General features: G+C 37.7%; 1 protein-coding gene across 3 annotated transcripts in view; it reads right to left on the bottom strand.

Annotated features, from left to right (window-relative positions):
• Positions 1 to 3,217: 3,217 nt before the first annotated feature.
• The window catches only part of PPARG (peroxisome proliferator activated receptor gamma), a 63,533-nt gene continuing 48,760 nt past the window's right edge, over positions 3,218 to 17,990 (bottom strand). For all 3 annotated transcript variants that reach the window (XM_080386172.1, XM_080386170.1, XM_080386171.1), the window contains exons 6-7: positions 13,489 to 13,939; positions 3,218 to 6,137 (exon numbers count right to left, since the gene is read on the bottom strand). In XM_080386172.1, the coding sequence (XP_080242298.1) occupies positions 5,890 to 6,137; positions 13,489 to 13,939 (699 nt within the window). In that variant the 3' untranslated portion in view covers positions 3,218 to 5,889. The remainder of the gene's footprint in view (positions 6,138 to 13,488; positions 13,940 to 17,990) is intronic.

Raw genomic sequence — 17,990 nt, 5'->3', positions numbered from 1 at the left:
AAAGTTCCATTCAGTTAGCAAAACCATAATTAGAAACTTGTCTCATTTGAGAGCTGAGAACTGATTTTAGCCATTTGCAAAAATCTGTGGAAGTACATCAATTTCACGTTTCAAAAAAGTCCCAAAGAATTTAACCCTGAAGACCTAAGAGTTACAACCTTGAGTAAGGCTTGCCCAGAGTAAGGCTTGCGCAGAGAATTCCTGCTGGATGATCTAGACAGGATTTAGTGCAGAGGCTGTTCTTGCAATAATCTAGCACTGGATTTGATACATCAAACAACAAAGACCCATGTCGTTAAAGTGACTGTGAATTGAACTAGCTATTCATATTCTGAAGGCGTATTGATGTATAGATGCTGTTTGCTGGCTTCGCTACACTAAAACTTCTTGCAAACACCAAGTCTTATAAGGCAGCTGGCTGGCTGCAAGGTAAAAACGTCAAAACCTGTCAGTGGCAGCCTGAGCAACCCAGCTGGGCGCTAAGCTGTGTCGTTTCTTGTCCGTGGATCCTGAGCAGGGCAATGTAAGATTTACTTACTGCTCTCTCCGTTTGTCTGCCCTGTCTTGGTGTGTAAGTTACTTGGAACAGTGCTGGTGTCGCTAAGGCCAAGTATAACAGGACTCTCTAATCTTGTTTAGGAACTGTAGGTGCCTTGCATACAAATAAGTACGACTAGAATACGGTTCCAAGATTGCACGCTGTGTGTGTTGGGAAGAGGAGCTGATATCTTCGCAAGTGTGCAGCTGTTGCACAGAACGCAAAGGCCGGGAGAGGAGGGTACCATAAACAGGGCTACTCCGTACGGTCCTTGAAACAGCGCGTATTTGCCAGGTCTGATGGAGGAGCAGGCACAGTGAAACTGCGCTGCCTCCATACCCGGAGTTGCAGTTGCTCATACCCATCTCCAGCTCTACACTGGAACTTGGGGAAATGTGTATCAAACACCAGCCGCACAGGGAGGGGAAATCTATCCGGATTTATGTTGTGAAAGTAGGACTGTGGCAAAAGAGGACTGACGAAATAGAGGGCTGGATGGCAATGCAGGTTGATCAGAAGTCAAAATACTTAGATCTAAATATTCTTTCTATACTGGAAAATGAGTGGTATGTATTTTGAGGCAACTCTCAGAATGCATGAGCCCAAAGGTGACATGTGGCAGTTATTTTTTACTGTCTGGAGTTCTTCCACCCAGAGATTACTGGTAATGGTCTCTGGTTAGGAGCTGTACTATAAATGAATATTAGGTATGCCCTTGCCCATGCGCACACATACACATTATATTGCATCTGAAGCTTTGGAATCTTTTCCTCACTTCCTTTTGTTGTTGGGCCACTTGTTGGCTACTGATTGTTTTCTTAAAGCCAGTGAGCAATATTTCAGATATGCTGCTTCGCCACTCTTTTCATATCTATACCCTGTGTATCAAAATGAAAAATCAGAAATTCAGAAACTGCTTTTCCTATAATTATCAGTATTTTCAGGGCTGGTTAGTGCTGGTAAGTGTGAAAGTACCGCTGTATTCCTGCCGTTGGAGACACAGCTATGCAGCTGATTTTTAACTGCTGTAAGCAAGGCAGTTGGGAGGGGGTGTGAGGTGAGGCACATCATTTTTTCCAGTGCTTGAATGAAAACCTGAAGCATTTGCCAGGTGTATGATTGAGCAGCTGATCCAGGAGGCTAGTATGTTGGGTGCCCCCTCCCCCCATTTTTGTCTTCCTCCTACAAATGTCTAGCTGCAGCTTTGTATTGCATATGCTTACAAAGCTGATGTTACATCTGTTTAAGGGAGAGCTGTTACCTCTTATTTGAAAGGGAGAAGTCCCATTAAAATGTACTCAACTTCAAGACAGAGTTTACAACCGCCAATCAAATATTAAATCCTGATCCCCCAGGGCTTTGTGAATTGAAACGCCGAGCGTGTGTGACACAGCGGCAGGGCAGGGCAGGGCAGGCCTGGGGCACTGCTCGGGCGTTGGGACACAGGCTGTGACAGCAGTGACCAGGAAGCCCATTCTCTGGGCTGCACTGCTTGAGCGTGCTGAAGGGCTGGCTGTGTTAGAAAAAGGTGTTAGGAACACGCAGCTCAGCTGCTTCCTTTCATGTAGTGCTGGCGGGCCGGCAGCAGGGCAAACAGCTACCTGTGTCGGTAGGCCAGTTTCCTTGCTGGTTTGGAAACAGTGGTTAAAATGGTCTCGACTGCCTTTGCTATAATAATGGTGATGCTGGAAGTGGTTTTCTCTCATCTAAATGTAGGCTACTCACAGCAACCTTTACTATCGAAATGGTCCCCAACGACCTTTCTCTGAAGAAGGTCATCTTTCCTGCTACATAGAGACCTGTGAGCATTTCCAAGAACCGCTTTGATGGCTGGCTGATGCTTGGCACGGTGAGGGAGGTTGGCAGGTAGCTGCTGGATATGTGCAGGTACACCCAGTGACTTTCTCTGGACATGATTTACCTCTGGCATTTTTCTACTGAAAAAGCAGATCAGTGTACAATACTGATCTACAAAACGTAGACTTGTAGATGGTAGACTTGTCTACAAGACAAGACGACTACTGTGAGATGGAAGAACAGCTCAGAAGTTCTAAAACCTGTGGGAATGTACCAGTACCCCACTCAGCGCATCACCTCTGAAGCTGTTAGGATGTAGTGAGCAGATGACTAAGGACAATAAAACACCAGCAAAATGAAGTTCTTCAAAGGCAGGCATATACCAGCTGACTGTTTCTATTTTTGAATTGTTAAATGTTTTTAGTAGCACTGAAGATCAAACCCCAGATTGTTCGTTTATGGCATAGCCCATTCTAACCAAAACTCTAGAGAGTCTGAAAATATTACAACCTACTTATCAACTCCCATTAGCAAGGTTTTTTTTTTGTTTTTAATAAATAAAGTCCCATAGAAACAGAAAGTATTTACAATTAGATCAAAATTCTGAATATAATTCACAAGAGAAAATGCTATTTTTTGAGAAAATGTTTTCATATCCTCATAACAGTCATTTGTTCTAAATTAGTACATAGCAATTGTCCATTAAATGAACATTTTTCCCTTAAGACCTATTCTTGTAGAAAAGTATTTTAGGCAAAACTTCCTAACCATGATGTAACTGTTTAGAATCAGAACATTTCTGTGATTAGTAATTCACATAAAAATTAACATTTTCCATGGCTTAAGGAAAACAACTATCAGAATGTAAGAGAAGACAGGATGTAGGGAGAACAATATATTTTATTGGAGCGGCTTATACAGTTGAAAGAAGAGTATTGGCTTTTGGGCACGCAGTCCCTTCGTCCCAATAAAGGATAACACTTTTTCCTGCAAAACTGTCTTCTCTTTTATCCTTAGACCATTATGTCTATGATTACGCTACCGCTCTCAGAATGTATGGATTGTATATGTCCATATTGGACTGGATGGCTTAAACAGTGTCACCGCTAAACTGCTGCTTTCAAAACTATTACTGCTTGCAATAAAGTAGAATTAAGCTCTTTGGGTTAATGTGCTTCTTGGTTACATTGATTTTTTTCCTGTAACAAAGTAATGAACTTAATTTCATTGTCAGTGCATCTCTTCCACTGGCCTTCTCAAATAATTTTTAATATTACTTACATAAGAACAGGCCATAGAAGTCTTCTTTCCTTAAAACTAATTCTGAACTCTCATTTCCAGTGAAGCCAATGTGAAATTGGATTGTGTAAGAAATGCAGGCTCAGATTAATAGTTTTTGCTGTGTGCTGCTATTATAGGAATTCAGTGTTGGAGCTGTGTCCGTCTCAGCGCCAGTTCATCTTTAATATGTCCTCCTACAGGAGGGGATGAACTCTGCGATTAAAGAGAGGTTCTCCCACTAAGTGATGGATGGCAACATTGCAAACGTCCGGTGGAAAACAACTTAAAATAAGGAGAGAGAGAATATTTTCTTTTGAATTGTAACAACCACAAATCAGTGTGCTTGTAATTCCTGTCAGAACCCGACACTCAGCTAGCACGATGTGTCTGGCTTGAAAGGCGCAGGAAACCTGCAGCCTTGAGCATTAGCACGCCACGTTCCCTTTGCTTGAGGGCAAGCATTTCTCAGTTACCCGAAATGATCTCATTGCAAACTTGGCGAAGATCAAAGCTGCTCGCTTCAGCCTCGTACTGACTTCATCTCAGCGCAATTTCACCTGTGGGTTTTAAATCTCTAGGCTGAATGATCCAATTCTCCAAACTCCCTGGTGAGCAAAACGCTTACTACTGACCATAGGCCCAGAGGTTATCTGAAATTAGTAGTAGGAAATATTTTCAGCTGTAGAAGGCATGAGCTTAAGGATTTATTTGAATATTTGCCTCTGTCAGCCTCTTTATTGCATAATTTGCACCAACTTAGATTTTCAAGGTCTCCATTGGAAGTAAGGCCAATTCATACTCCCTGAAAATCCAGCCTACTCACATTGCACTTACACTACCTCTTGGTCCACTTCTGCATCACCACTGAACTTGTCTCACTAAGTTTAAGTCACACTTTTTGCTACATAAGCACAACGGGGACATGGTGAGGAAACCAAGGATATTCAGCTGAGGACCACTCCTGACTTCAATATACGTTACAATTACTGGCTTTTTTTCCTGACGTGCCCTCTTCTGGCCCACCAGTATGGATCACACCTGCCTGACTGGCAGGGGTCGCGTTCACAAACAGCTCAATGGGAATCCAAGGGAACCTCATGTCAGCACTGAGAACACCAGGGGAAGATAGTGTAAGTAGATTTACCTTCTGTTAAATTTATTCACTATCCTATGCTTTGCTCCCAGGGGAAATCTTAGGTGACATTATAGGGCAACATATATATCAGAAAATTAACAACCTTAACGGCAGCGTACATATCAAAGCGTTCTTGTTCCCGGCGATGAACAAGGATAGCTCAAGTCAAACCAACATCGTCGGGTTTCCACTACAGGTTTACATTTCCAAGAATGAATTTGAACCTTGCTTTTGTTCAGGAAGAGTCACGCTATTCCAATTCTCCATGACATTTCTGACTGAATATATTGTTCAACCATAGTTCATCAAATAATTTGGGACGGCTGCAGGCCAAGTGGTTTGTACAAACCTATTCCAACTACAGACTCCAGAGTGCCCGAAGCTGCGTCAGCACCAGCTGCTGTGGCACGTGCCTTGGCGGCCGTGGGGGGCAGCTGTGCCGTGCCTCCTCCAGGCTGCTGCTCCACCTGCCTCGGCACTGCCTGAGCAGAGCGATTGAGGAGTGATAAGCAGTGCATGTTCCCTCCTGAATTAATTACTGAAATGGCATCTACTTTTGGGGTTTGCCCACAAATGATGGGCCTAATTCTTACACGAAGACCTCTTTACCGAGCTCTGTCCGTGTACAGTTATATTACGGTAGGCACAGATATTGTCAGACCTGACTTTTCCAACTTTTGCCTGTCATAGGAAGTGACAGTAATCTGTGATTCAATTTTATTGTTATTTTGCTGCTGCCTTGGGAGCACAAAATCAAACATAATACTTAAAACGTTTTCCTAGAAATGTTTAAGAAAAAAGATTTTTATTTTTAAGTTGAAAATTTAACTGCATGCTTAACCAACTTCAGTGAAGCATCAATCATACTGGACAAGCAATTTTAAGAAATAAGATAGTTAAAAAAATTAATTCTGAAAATACTGCCAACAATTTCATGATATAGATATTTTTAATATTAAAAGTAATTTGTAAATGTGTCTTTATAAACAATATGCATAAAATAGATCTACTATACTAAGCTCTCTCTTTTTAAATGCTGTTTCACAGTAATTTCTTAGGTATGCAAAATTTTCCCTCAAAGAAATAGTGCAATCTGAAGAACATACATTATGTCAGCGGATTAGAACTACTATGGTCATTAATATAAGTCTTTATAGATTTCTTGTAGGAGTGGATGAAGACTCATATCTGTCTCCGTTTTCTTTATTATTTGCAAAAGCTGCACATGTTCCGTTACAATCTGTCTGAGGTCCGTCATTTTCTGAAGCAACTTTGCAAACAGCTGTGATGATTCTGGATGATTCAGCTTTAGCTGGAGCTCCAAAGCTTGCAACAGATTGTCTTGTATATCTTCAATGGGCTTCACATTTAACAAACCTGGGCGATCTAGGGGAAAAAAAAAAATCAGGAGTTGTTTAGGAAGAATATGGAAATATCAATCTCATGTACTAATTTCTTAGAGATTTCTAAACTTTTACACATGGCACTTCCTGAAAACTTCGACAATTTCTTAATGTATTGATTTATAAGATTTTATTAGAATTTGCTCAAAGAAGTTTTATAACTAGTCTTAGAAACAGTTCAAGCATTTGTGTGGTGCAGATACAGAGGCAAGTTTAGACAATACTATAATGCTTTTTCCACAGTAAAGTGGGAGTGTTTATGGGAAGAAAGAGTGAGATATAGTTGGGGGATAAACAACCTGTATCAGGTAACTCACTTTTGGAAAATCAATACATACTTAGATGGATTTCCGTGTAGTTGCTACCATTAAAAATCTTTCCTGCTAAGCTGGATGCTAACCTATCTAAAAAAAAGAGCATAAATTCAACTTCTGCAGTCATACTAACCTGAGAGATTGAAAAATCACAGATCAGGTCTTCTCCACACCCAAGCTCCAGTTGCTATTAAGTCTCATGATAGCTTTTAGCATCAGCTCATCAACTTAGCCACAAATGCTGATGGCAGTGGAGAACTGATAGATGTGGCGTGTACAGAAAATGCTTCTTCTGGGCTCATGCCAACAGAGAGTTTTCCTCCGTATGGAGGAGTCTGGGATGGATGTTTACAACCCCAGTCAGCTACTTGCACTACCACAGCTGCGAGAGTCCAGGATTATCTTTGGCATATCTTATTCTTTGGCAAGAACCAAATATTTCTTTTTAAACTGTTATTACCTTTCATAATAATAGCTGTTGTGTTATTTCTGTCTGTCCCCAAATACCTTAAGTGTTTGCAATTATTATCCAACATAATTTGTAACTTGAGGTAATAAATTATTTGATCCTACACTCCTGAAATAATAGTGTTACTTAACATTATTAGATTGTCACATATGATAATGACCACCGATAATTTGTTACTGCTAAACTACTTGATACTGGGTAACACATCCTGATTATCAGAATATTCCATGAAAAAACAGTCAATAATTTAAATTACATTTGCTGTGTATCTATGAAATCAATTTCACAGCTTGATCAATAAAAAGCAGTGCCTATAGCTAGCCTTAAAGCACTTCTCCAAGGCAGTATTTCCATTTCAGGAAGGACAAGAGGTTAATCTATATTAAACATTTTAAAAATAAGGTGTTTTTTTCCTGTCATCTTAGTAACCTTTCTGTTACTGTTATTTTCTGAACTGTGCATCCAGTTCTAGCTCAGCCTGGCTTAGTGTTGTATACTAGAAAAAAGGCTGAGAGAAAAAAAAAGTTTTTTATAAATACAGTGGGGTTTTACTTCACGGAGAAAAAATTGCAGTGTAAACTAAAAGGCAAAGTTGGCGTGAAAACAAATGAGTATACACAAGCCATGAATACATGTAGGTCACTGGTCAGGATCGTTAACTCTCTAAGAGGTGAGGGTTGGGGAGAGTTTTTCAGAAATAGGAGTATCAGCAAGTTTGAATATGGAGCCTGATGTTTGTTTGACGGTGGTTTTATGAAGCGGCTGCTTGCAGTTGTAGGTGACTGGGCTCTGACCAATTTGGCCACTCTTTCTGTTTGGTATTTCATGCTAATGAGCTGTGCTTGTCTTGCAGAGATCACTTATTTTATACTGTACAACGGATAATACCATGAAATACGGTTCAGAAAGTGTGTAAGTAAATACCTGCAGGCAGAAAGTTGTTTCCAAACAAATGGCCCCTTTTTATTAATTTCCTTTGGCAATACTATCAAGCAATTTTTAAAAAATTCTTAGAGAACGTTTGAGAAATTTTAGATATTTATTTGTAGATTACTCAAGTGCAATGCATGTGCCGCAAAATCTAGTTGCCTTCTTTATATCTTTCAGAAACTTCCCAAATTTCAGCACTTCAAAGCTGTTAATAATTTTGGCTTTGGACTGCGATAGCTTTAAATTTTACTTCTGCATTGCAGATGAACTCTGAACCAGCTGGGTATGACTCAGTGTACAGTGATATAAAAAATCAAAAAGCACAAAGACTGTGGCCTTGATTTCCTCTGAGATTAATCTCCATTTGCCCCCTGCTTCTTTTATGGTGGGAATTTTTAGGGTGTGAGTTTTTCAGAAGTGAAACTCAATTCGAACGTTGTGCTCCGCAGCGCAACTTTCGAGTCCAGGAGGCAAACCCAGGAGATCAGTACTGAGTGTGGAACTTATCAAGGAGCCCCCCCCAGATTTGGTGCCCCAGGTCAATTGAAGTTTAGTGAGACTTAAGCATCTAAAATCCTTTATCTTCTTTGAAAACCCCCATCTAATGGTTTTATAATGACCCAGTGGAACTAGAGTCAGAAAAGATGACTATGACAAAAGCCTAGGAGATCGTCAGATGTTATTTTTAAATAAGTCAATTCAAGAGGAAGGAAAATTCCCATTGAAGGCAAGAGAGATTTTTCATGAATGAGAACTTCAGGATATGGACATTATTTTTTGGGTGTTGACAGTTTGCTATACTTTCTCACTAAAAATTTCTTACAGAGGAAAATGCTGTTTCTGTTCCAGGAAACTTATCTAAATCAGAAAAAAAAGGAAATAAGAGCCAAAAGCTTTAACATATAGGTATTATGGTCTATTTCAAGTTGCTAAAATGCTCTTAAATGTATGTGCTCCGGACTCATCGGGTTACTGTATCAGAAGGTGTATTTTGTGCCATAAGGAACTCCAGATAGATGTGGCTTGTAGAAAAAAATACAAATGATTAACAGTGAGCCTAGAGAAAAATGTATATAGAGAATAGGAAGAAACAGGAATGGGAGTAAAGTAGGTGTGATGCTACAGTGGAGGCCTTTGAAGAGGCTGAGACAGAATTGGTGTTTGAAAGCTCACAGAGAAAATTATACAGGGAACTGACGAGGGAAGCAAAAGACAAAAACAAATGAGTTGTAGGAGTTTCTTATGATACAATGAAATAAGGTTACGAAAAACTTACGGAAAGAGAGTTGAAATGATGAAGGTGAGAACTGAAAGTGAATTGGACACCACTTTTAAACCTCTCTGACACAGAAGACTGTCAATTGAAGTTTAGCTTTTTTTATGTGCTGTTTGTGACCTGCCTTTCATCAACTCACACTACGCCAAAGGAGTACCACATTTCTCTTATATTATTTTTCTTTATTCATTTTTCCTTTAGGTCTTCATTCATTGTCATACGGCTGTTTCATTTGGTTTGAAAATTCTGCAGGAAGCTGCTCTAAATAACAAAATCTCCACAGCGACTGGGAAAGGCTAAGAGCCCCTTGGTTTTGAGTGTCAGCTGCATGACTTTGTGTAAATCGATGTTCTGTACTATCTCAGGGAAAAGCATTTTCTTTGTTTATCTACTTACAGATTTGGATGCTTCTTTCATGTTCCTAACAATTACAATTTTTTTTCTGCTTCTCACATATTTCCATCTGCATGCCTTTACCCATACCTTTATATTTTAATATCTTTAAGTGCATTTTGCATTTAAATACACATTCTAAAATCTTAATATGATAAAGAGACAAAGACACAGCTGACTGAAAAACTGCTACTTCTTGTGCTGAGGCAGATATGACTCAGCAGTTTGAGCTTTTCCTTCTGAGACTGTCACATGTATTGTAGTCACCGGGATTTTGGTTCAAAGCCCACAGTGATTATCTGCAGTTCTTTGTCCGATTATAAAGCATGTCTTTGTTCTAATGGGTCTGCTAGAGCAGGATTTGTGTAGCAGTCAAATACGAACTATTTCTTGGTACTATTCAGTGAGAAAACTTCAAATTTTGCTGATCTCGGATTGTAGCAAAATTATTGAATATAGTGTTTAAACAGGCAGCAGTGATTCACGGGTCAAAATGTACCGTAAAGAACACACTCAGAAAACAAAAAAAGTGAATGTAGCAGCATTTCTGAACTCAAATACTAGTTGGGCTGCGTGTTGACTAACAGAGTCTGCGTCTTTACAGGTATACCCTACTACAATTCCCCACACCACAATATCCTGAACGTTGCAGAAGATAAGTTACAGAAGTCCAAGTCCATCCATGAGATGTAAACATACAACAAAATTAACTTTTGAGCTTTTTATTTATTTGAGAACAACATGCCTGAGTGAGTTTACTTTGTTTATAAATGTTGATCATCCCAACAGGTCTTGGACTATATTATCTTTCCTGCCCAAACACAGACATTCAACTTGTTCTCCTTAAACCTTCTTACGATAGACTTCATTTTCAGCACCAGTATGTATACTATTTTTAAAGGTGCTTCAAGTTCTTTAACATGTATACCATGGCACTCACTGCTGGCTGAGAATGTGTCTCAGCAGCACAGAGGAACACGACAGGGAGGAAGAATATCTCTTGAAGTTTTCCAGATCTCCTTTTACCAAAGCTTATTTATCCAAGTTCCCATAAGTAAAAGACTGTTGTGATGAGAGTTTGGCATTGCTGTTAAAGGCATAAAGCACTTCTTTTGTAAAAACAAGGTAATATCCTACTGCTCACACACAGAGTCTGTCTCATCAGCATTACATTCAGAGTACTAGAATTTGTTTGCCCTTTACAGTATTGCTTTAAAGCACAGTACACCAACATTAAGAACAACTCTTCAGCTTTGTACTAATGAGTTCAGAGTAAATTTGGAATCATTGAGACAGAGTGAGGCTGCACTGAGCAGCTTGGAAACAATAAAATGATTGACTGTGGAAGTGGGAGTACTTTCATTTTGTTGCTATTCCAGTTAATTGGTCAGCTTTTTATGTTTTGTTACATGGGCATTTTGCCTTTTTACATATAACACAAAGGCAACTGTTTCAATATCAAAAGGCTGAACTGTTTTATAGGATTTGTGGCAAATTCCAAGCACTCACTTCACAATGAAAAGCTTTCTACATGTAATGTTCCAGCTGGAATTATCTCTTTCCCTTCTCTCTTCTTTTTAGAGCTGCATAAGAGATAGCGCCAGTGGAGCCAGCAGAACTAACATAATTTCACTAGGCAATAACAGATTCACTCAGAATTAGAGTGTTTGGCTTGGATCTTTTCTGTTTCACAAACTGAATTACTTTTTAAGATATTTGTACACGGGATTTCTTGAATTGACTTAAAAATTACAGTACTCCTGCAGCTAGTAAAGTCCTTGAGGTAATATGAACTGGTTTTGAAATCTTATTTTCAATGAAATAATCCTGGTTTGATATTCATATACTTCTTACAGAAATTAAGTTCCGTAAGAATATAGCTCTTACAATAACCAGAGCGTCTGAGACATCTGAGAAACAGGATTTCAGTTCTATGCCACAAAAGATATTACAGTCCCACAGGACGCATACAGTTCAATATATATTATATCTGACTCTAAATTCCATGATAAAAACCATTTTCTAATTGGCAGCAAAGCTCAATTTTTTTTCAAAATAAAATCTCAGGTTTTACTATATAAACTATATTATAAACTATAAAATAACTATAATGATTTTTGTGAAAAAAAAAAGTTCCTGATAAAGATAGCACAAGATCTTTACTATCAAGAAATGAAAGGATTTTCTTAGAAAGGACTAATTTATGTTTATACGGATTTGTATATTTATATGGATTTGCTTCAGAATTATTTAAGAACTAACTTAAAATTCAGTAGTTCTTTACAGATCTCTGTTTACAAATTATTCTTAAAAGACTTGTTGATAGATCTGGTTCAACACTGTTGATTTCTTTCTGTGGATCATTGTCCTCCTGAGATCTAAAATGTAAGATTAGTTACATCATACCTATTTCCTCTAATATAAACCAAACATCACTGAAGACCTAGCGTTACAGATTGCAAGTTGCCTTTTTTCAATTAGGAGTGGATTTTCAGAGGCCTGTTTCTTACCTGTCAAATTTCATTATATTAGAAAATGCAAAATATTGGCATGTTTTGTGTAGTGCCCTAATAGGCTTGTATAATTTCTCCTCTTCCATCAAAGCCAAACAAAATATACCAGTAACATATTTTCCCTTCCTGAATTAATTCCAAGTCCTCAGGGATCATTGTGTTCGAAGGTTTGCACAAGAAAATGTCTTCTGGGAATTGTACTTGTTTGAAGTGGATTTAGTTAGTCTAATAAACCATATAGTGATACCACATTTTTACTGAATGAAACACAATGCCAGACGTAATTGTATGTGATTTTAAATGAAGCTATACATAACAATGCACTCGCAACAGAATGTTTGTTTTTAAAACAATAGCATGTGGTTGTTGTGTTTGATTGCTTAAACATAATTTAATAACAAAATACTCTGCGTTGCTCTGTGAAGGCTCTGAATTCATAACATTCAGCACATTCCTCCCATTGATAGCTGCACTACCATTCTAAGCCAAAACACACAAAAATCAGTAGGGTAAAATTTTCTTTGTGCAACATCACTAACTTGATAGTATTGGCCAAAGTCAAAGATCTTCAATATGACCTGAAATGCATACCTGATATCTGAGATTCTCGGTGGAACGGTTTGTAAGTGAACTAAGTCTGGCTAGCATTCACTACTTTACAAAACATAATAGCTACATCACCGCAGAATGAGATAGAGCATACTGACTGTCTTCAAAACCTGAAAATTCAGTGCCTTTTCAAATGAAGTGTTAAAATGCATGTGGTCTGATGACCTGGGCTTTCAGATTCATGCTTTGCTCAAAGCATAATGTATAAAGATTAATATAAGCAGAGCAGCTTAGGAAATCTGAACAGAGCAGACACACAGCCCCTGTTTTTCTCAGGCATTAGAAGAGCATTGTTTCTTGAGAAATGCATTCTAACCCCCCACCCCCCCTTTTAAAGGCAAATAAAACCTTGCAGGAGTGAAACAACAACATCAGAAAACATCATAACAATCCTGTAAGCCAAAGGCCACATACATTTTGAAATTTTTACGGAGTCAAAGCTATTTGTGTACAATTAGCAAGCCACACAATCTAATTGCATGTTTAAAAAACCCTCATGCAGAATTTTAACTTTTAGAAGTTCTTGCCAGTGAATTTCCACCCTTCCTGTTTTCAGAAAGACAGTCCTGATTTTGTTTTCTAACTAAATGGACTGCTGATTCAGCAGGCATTTCCAGCTCCATCATTAGTATCAGGTCATTTACATTTTTACTTTCTGCCTGACACAGAAAAAAGTGCAAACAACATCAAGAAAGCTGAAAATTAATAAAATACTATGTGTAAATAAACTCATACCCATCCTGTAGTGCTGAGCACTTTCCTGTTTGGACAGGAATCAAAAGTGTCAATTTTATTATATAAAATATCATATTAAATAAGACAGCACTTACCTCCACTTAGTATAATGACAGCTATAAATATTGCCAGGTCACTGTCATCTAATTCCAGTGCATTGAACTTCACAGCAAACTCAAACTTGGGTTCCATAAAGTCACAAAAAGGTTTTCTCAGGCTCTTCAGGAACTCCCGTGTCATGAATCCTTGTCCATCAGATATAAGAACTCCATCTTTATTCATCAGAGAAGCCAGGAGAGTATATATGATCTCATGGACGCCATATTTCAGGAGAGTTACTTGATCATTCAGGTCAAGATTCACAAAACCTGGAATGTTCTTGGCAAATTCTGTGATCTCCTGCACTGCCTCCACTGAGCGGAACTGGCATCGCTGGAAAATGCGAATTGCTACTTCTTTGTTCTCCTCCTGCAGCGGTGACACATGCTTGCACTTGATCTGATCTTCTCCCATCATTAAAGAGTTCATGTCATAAATAACAAATGGCTAAAAATGAAAGGAAAAGAGAATTTACTTTCAAATGTCCTTTCTATGGACATTTTACTCCTGAGAAAGGGAAGTACCGTACAGAGGTATCAGAAAACACTTAGAAATCTATGAAAAATATATCAAGGGTTATACTCCTTTGATATATTCCCAAAAGAGTTAAACCTTCATAAACCTATTAAAGCAAATATCCACACGATGTTAAAATGATTTACAGAAAGCACAAGTAGTTCTTAAGGACTTCTCACATGTTCCATGAATTCACATTCTAAAAATAGGACTTTGGCTGATACTTTTTTTAATAATTGGGCGAGAGGGGTAAGGAACACTATTTTAAAATAGCCATGATTTTTGCCTTTTTGTGTTTGTTTGGTTGGTTTTTTTGTTTGTGTGTTTGTTTTGTTTGATTGGTTTTGTTTTATAGAAGTTCTGTAATATCAGAATTCAAAATTTGGAATGCTTATAAACAAAAGATTAATATGTTACTCCTTTTACCTGCATTTTAATGGCTTCTATAAAACAGAAACTAGTAAGTGTACACTGACATGTTTTCACTTTGAATGATATAGCTTCTTTTTTATAGGAAGACAGAGTATATTCACATTTTGATTACTTCATACACTGTAATGTTCTTTCCAAGTTTTATCCTTCTATAAAATACTGCAAGTAGTATCAACTTTATGGTATTGATTATCTGACAAACTTAACCTTTTGCTGTTAATTCCTTTAAAAATAACAAAGTTAGGATGCATTTAAACTCAAACAAGTTGTCAATGAGATAGAAAACACAAATAACACGTTACAAACTACAGCAGCCAATTCAGAACACAAGAATGAATCTGACTGTGAAATAATCTCAACTGGAATAAATCAATTTTGAAAGCAGATTAGAAAAAATAGTGCCAGGAAAACTTTCGTTATGATCTGGAAACAATCTGTTTCAGAATATGCAGAAGAAGCTCCTGGTTTTAAAGAAGTGGTTAAGCGAGGATTTCTTGACTTTATCTGAAGGATCTTTTCGTTAGAGAATAAATGACTAAATAGTTCATTGATGCACTGAAAATATATCTACTGATATTAATATTAATTAATATACACCAACAATTGAACTACAGAAATTAATTTTTTTAATTTAAGATCCTTTAGGATTACAGATTCTAATGCCTTAGTCACATGGGTGCTCACTGTCATGTTTTCATAATCACTATATGCTGCAGAACAGATTCAAAAAACCCCCAAACCTCCCTATACATAGTCTGTGGTCCTCTCCCACAGAATCAGCTTCTGGAAACTTCTAAAATGCTATTCCTATTTGATTAAATCGGTTTTGAAGTCTATTCAGTGCTAAATTATGATGGAAGTTTTAAAACTGAAATTAGCTGCTTTCTTTGGCGTCTCTTGGTGCCTTCTGAGGAGGACGTTGCCCATGGATGCTTGTCACTACCCGCCAGCTAGAGGTTACTGCTCCCATCTCCTCCTGCAAGTTCTGCAGACGGAGCTTGTGCAAGCGCCTGGTCGTCTGGCTCAGGCTAAGTCGAAGGCAAAGCTCCGACCTGCTTTCACCAGGAAGAAAGGAGGGGTGGTGGTGGTGTGACAGCTGACAGTTTTGTCCTTAACTGATACAGCTGCTTGGCAAAAAGAGGTCTAGCTGGGAACCAAAACACTAATATCTGCACAAGATGATTTCGGTTTTCAAAATGGTTTAATTACATTGGTATTCTGCTGCTGACAAGACCAATGGAAGTAGTGCTGTCACTGTCACAGTAACCGCAGGCAAACCTAGCTCCAGACCATGAGGTTCAGTTAAATAGAGTGTGAGGTGTGACACAATTTTTCCACTTGCACCAGGAATTCAGTGTGAAACCGAAAAAATAAACACGCTGCACTGAGAAAAGCCAGAAGAATAAGGTATTTTTCAGTATGTAATGCTATTTTGGCAGCATTTTATACATATCTGTACTTAGGTATATGCAGGCATATGCAAAATAGTGGAATAACAAGACTATAGAGGCTTTTAAAATACATGTTTTAGTAATACTAGGTCATTTTGTTTTCCTCGTAGAAAATTTTAAGTGGGAGCACAAAGTACAAGGAAATGCCATCTATCCACTGCATGTACACGTGCTTTAGAAAGACTATACTATGCCACCAGCCTACTGACATTAGAAGATGAAAATCAAGAAAGAGTTCAAAACAAGTAAAGAATTTTTTAGCATAAATATTCAGATGAACTTTGTGAGTAGAATTTTATGCCAAATGAGCACTGGATATCCCATAAGAGGATGAGTTAGTAATTTTGATTTTGACACACTCAGTTAGCATATCCAATTATTTTCAGTTAATGCAGATGATATAACAATTAAACAATAACATAAATTTAAACTATGTCCAGAGTAAACAGTTTGATGTTCCAGCGCACAAAGTCCATTACAGTTCAAATCATGTAAATGTTATTACGTATTAATGTTAATTAATAGTTATATATGCATATCAATATTTATAAACAATAAATTAATATTAATAAATAATTAATGTTAAATAATATCACTCTTTCAGTGTTAATTTTAAAACAATTGAAAATTTGCAACAAAACGAAAAGCTGAATCTTGTGTCTATTGTTTTGTTGCTATATAGTAATCGGCAAAGTTTTAAAACTTTAAAAAAAAAAAAAAAGAAGAACATAATTTATGGCATACTGTATATTTACTAAATGAGTATTGCATTAGTGTAACTTGCAGACATGACCAAGTTGCATAAGCCCAGATGTTTGTTAAGTGCCCAGCACAGCCCAGCAGCAAACCACGTGCTAATTGACTTTTATGACAGCTTCACAGAACCTTACAGAACAAAAGCAGAATTTGTGGATGCACTTGGGACCTCAGAAGCAAACTTCCCAGATTTTTAAACACACATCTGGAAAAATGGAAGATGAGAGCACCACAGGTAACCCTGCTCAAAATGCTGTCATATTCCAGAGTGTGCGGTGGGCAGCTGCAGACAAAAGGAGCAGGGCTCCTGGTGACGTTTTTACAAAGAAGAGGAATAAACAAGATAGATAATTAAGCACCCTATTTTTCTGTTTCCCAATGCAGATACATAGTTTTTAATAACACACTTAAGAAACCCTAAATTGCTTAATTCTTTCCCAGTAAGCTAAATTTCTGATACAGAGAGAGAACTGCAGAAAGACTTGGAAAAAGCAATGACCCTCAAGTGGACTTAGCATATCAGCTTTCTGCAGAATAAAAAAAAATATGCTAGTTCAAGTTTTATGTAGTCCGTGATGAAAAGTTACTCAAATTGTAAGTGTCCACCATATCTGAAGTTTTTATATGAGGGGTACAACCATATTAAGGGCAATATTTAAATTATGATTTTAGCTATCTTTCAAGAAAAAAAGCCTGAAATAACCTCCACATTCAATATGGTCACTTTTCTAATCCTGACAATTTTTTTTCCGACGACTCTAGAAAATATATCAAACTAAGAGTTATAAGTTTTGGAATACTATTTTGCTCTTTAGGTATTAAAATAGTGACAAAATTTAAAGCCTACTATAATTACCAGGTCTTATTCATCCTCCTCTCACTGATACAGAGGATTGTTATGTACCACCAGTGAAGTTTCCAAAGCAACCCACAAATACACATATCTCTATTCCCTACTTTTCAAAAATTTTCTTGTACACTCTCCTAAAATTCCAATAGCACCAACACAAGATACTGATCTGATCCAAGATAAGAGAGTTAAATGCAGGAAGTCATCAGAGCATCATGAGAATAAGCAGCATAGTTGAGGCTAGCAGTGGTGCTGGTACTGGGAATCATTTGACACATGAAAAAGAATTACATTTATGAAAAAGAATATTCCTTTGGGTACATCTAGTGCTAATAATATGCTATGATAGGGCTGCATGAATAGTACAACAACCAATTCCTGACAGCTAGATAGCTACCTTAAACAGATAGTGTGGAAGATAACCTTTGGTGAAAGAGAAGGAAAACGGGAAGAGTGGATCAGAGAATACAAAAAGGTTAAGATGACCTTCAAA

Source organism: Falco punctatus (assembly GCF_963210335.1).
Source record: "Falco punctatus genome assembly, chromosome: 4".
NCBI lineage: Eukaryota > Metazoa > Chordata > Aves > Falconiformes > Falconidae > Falco > Falco punctatus.
The sequence above is the reverse complement of the archived record's forward strand: the minus strand, read 5'-3'. Positions and strand labels throughout refer to the sequence as shown.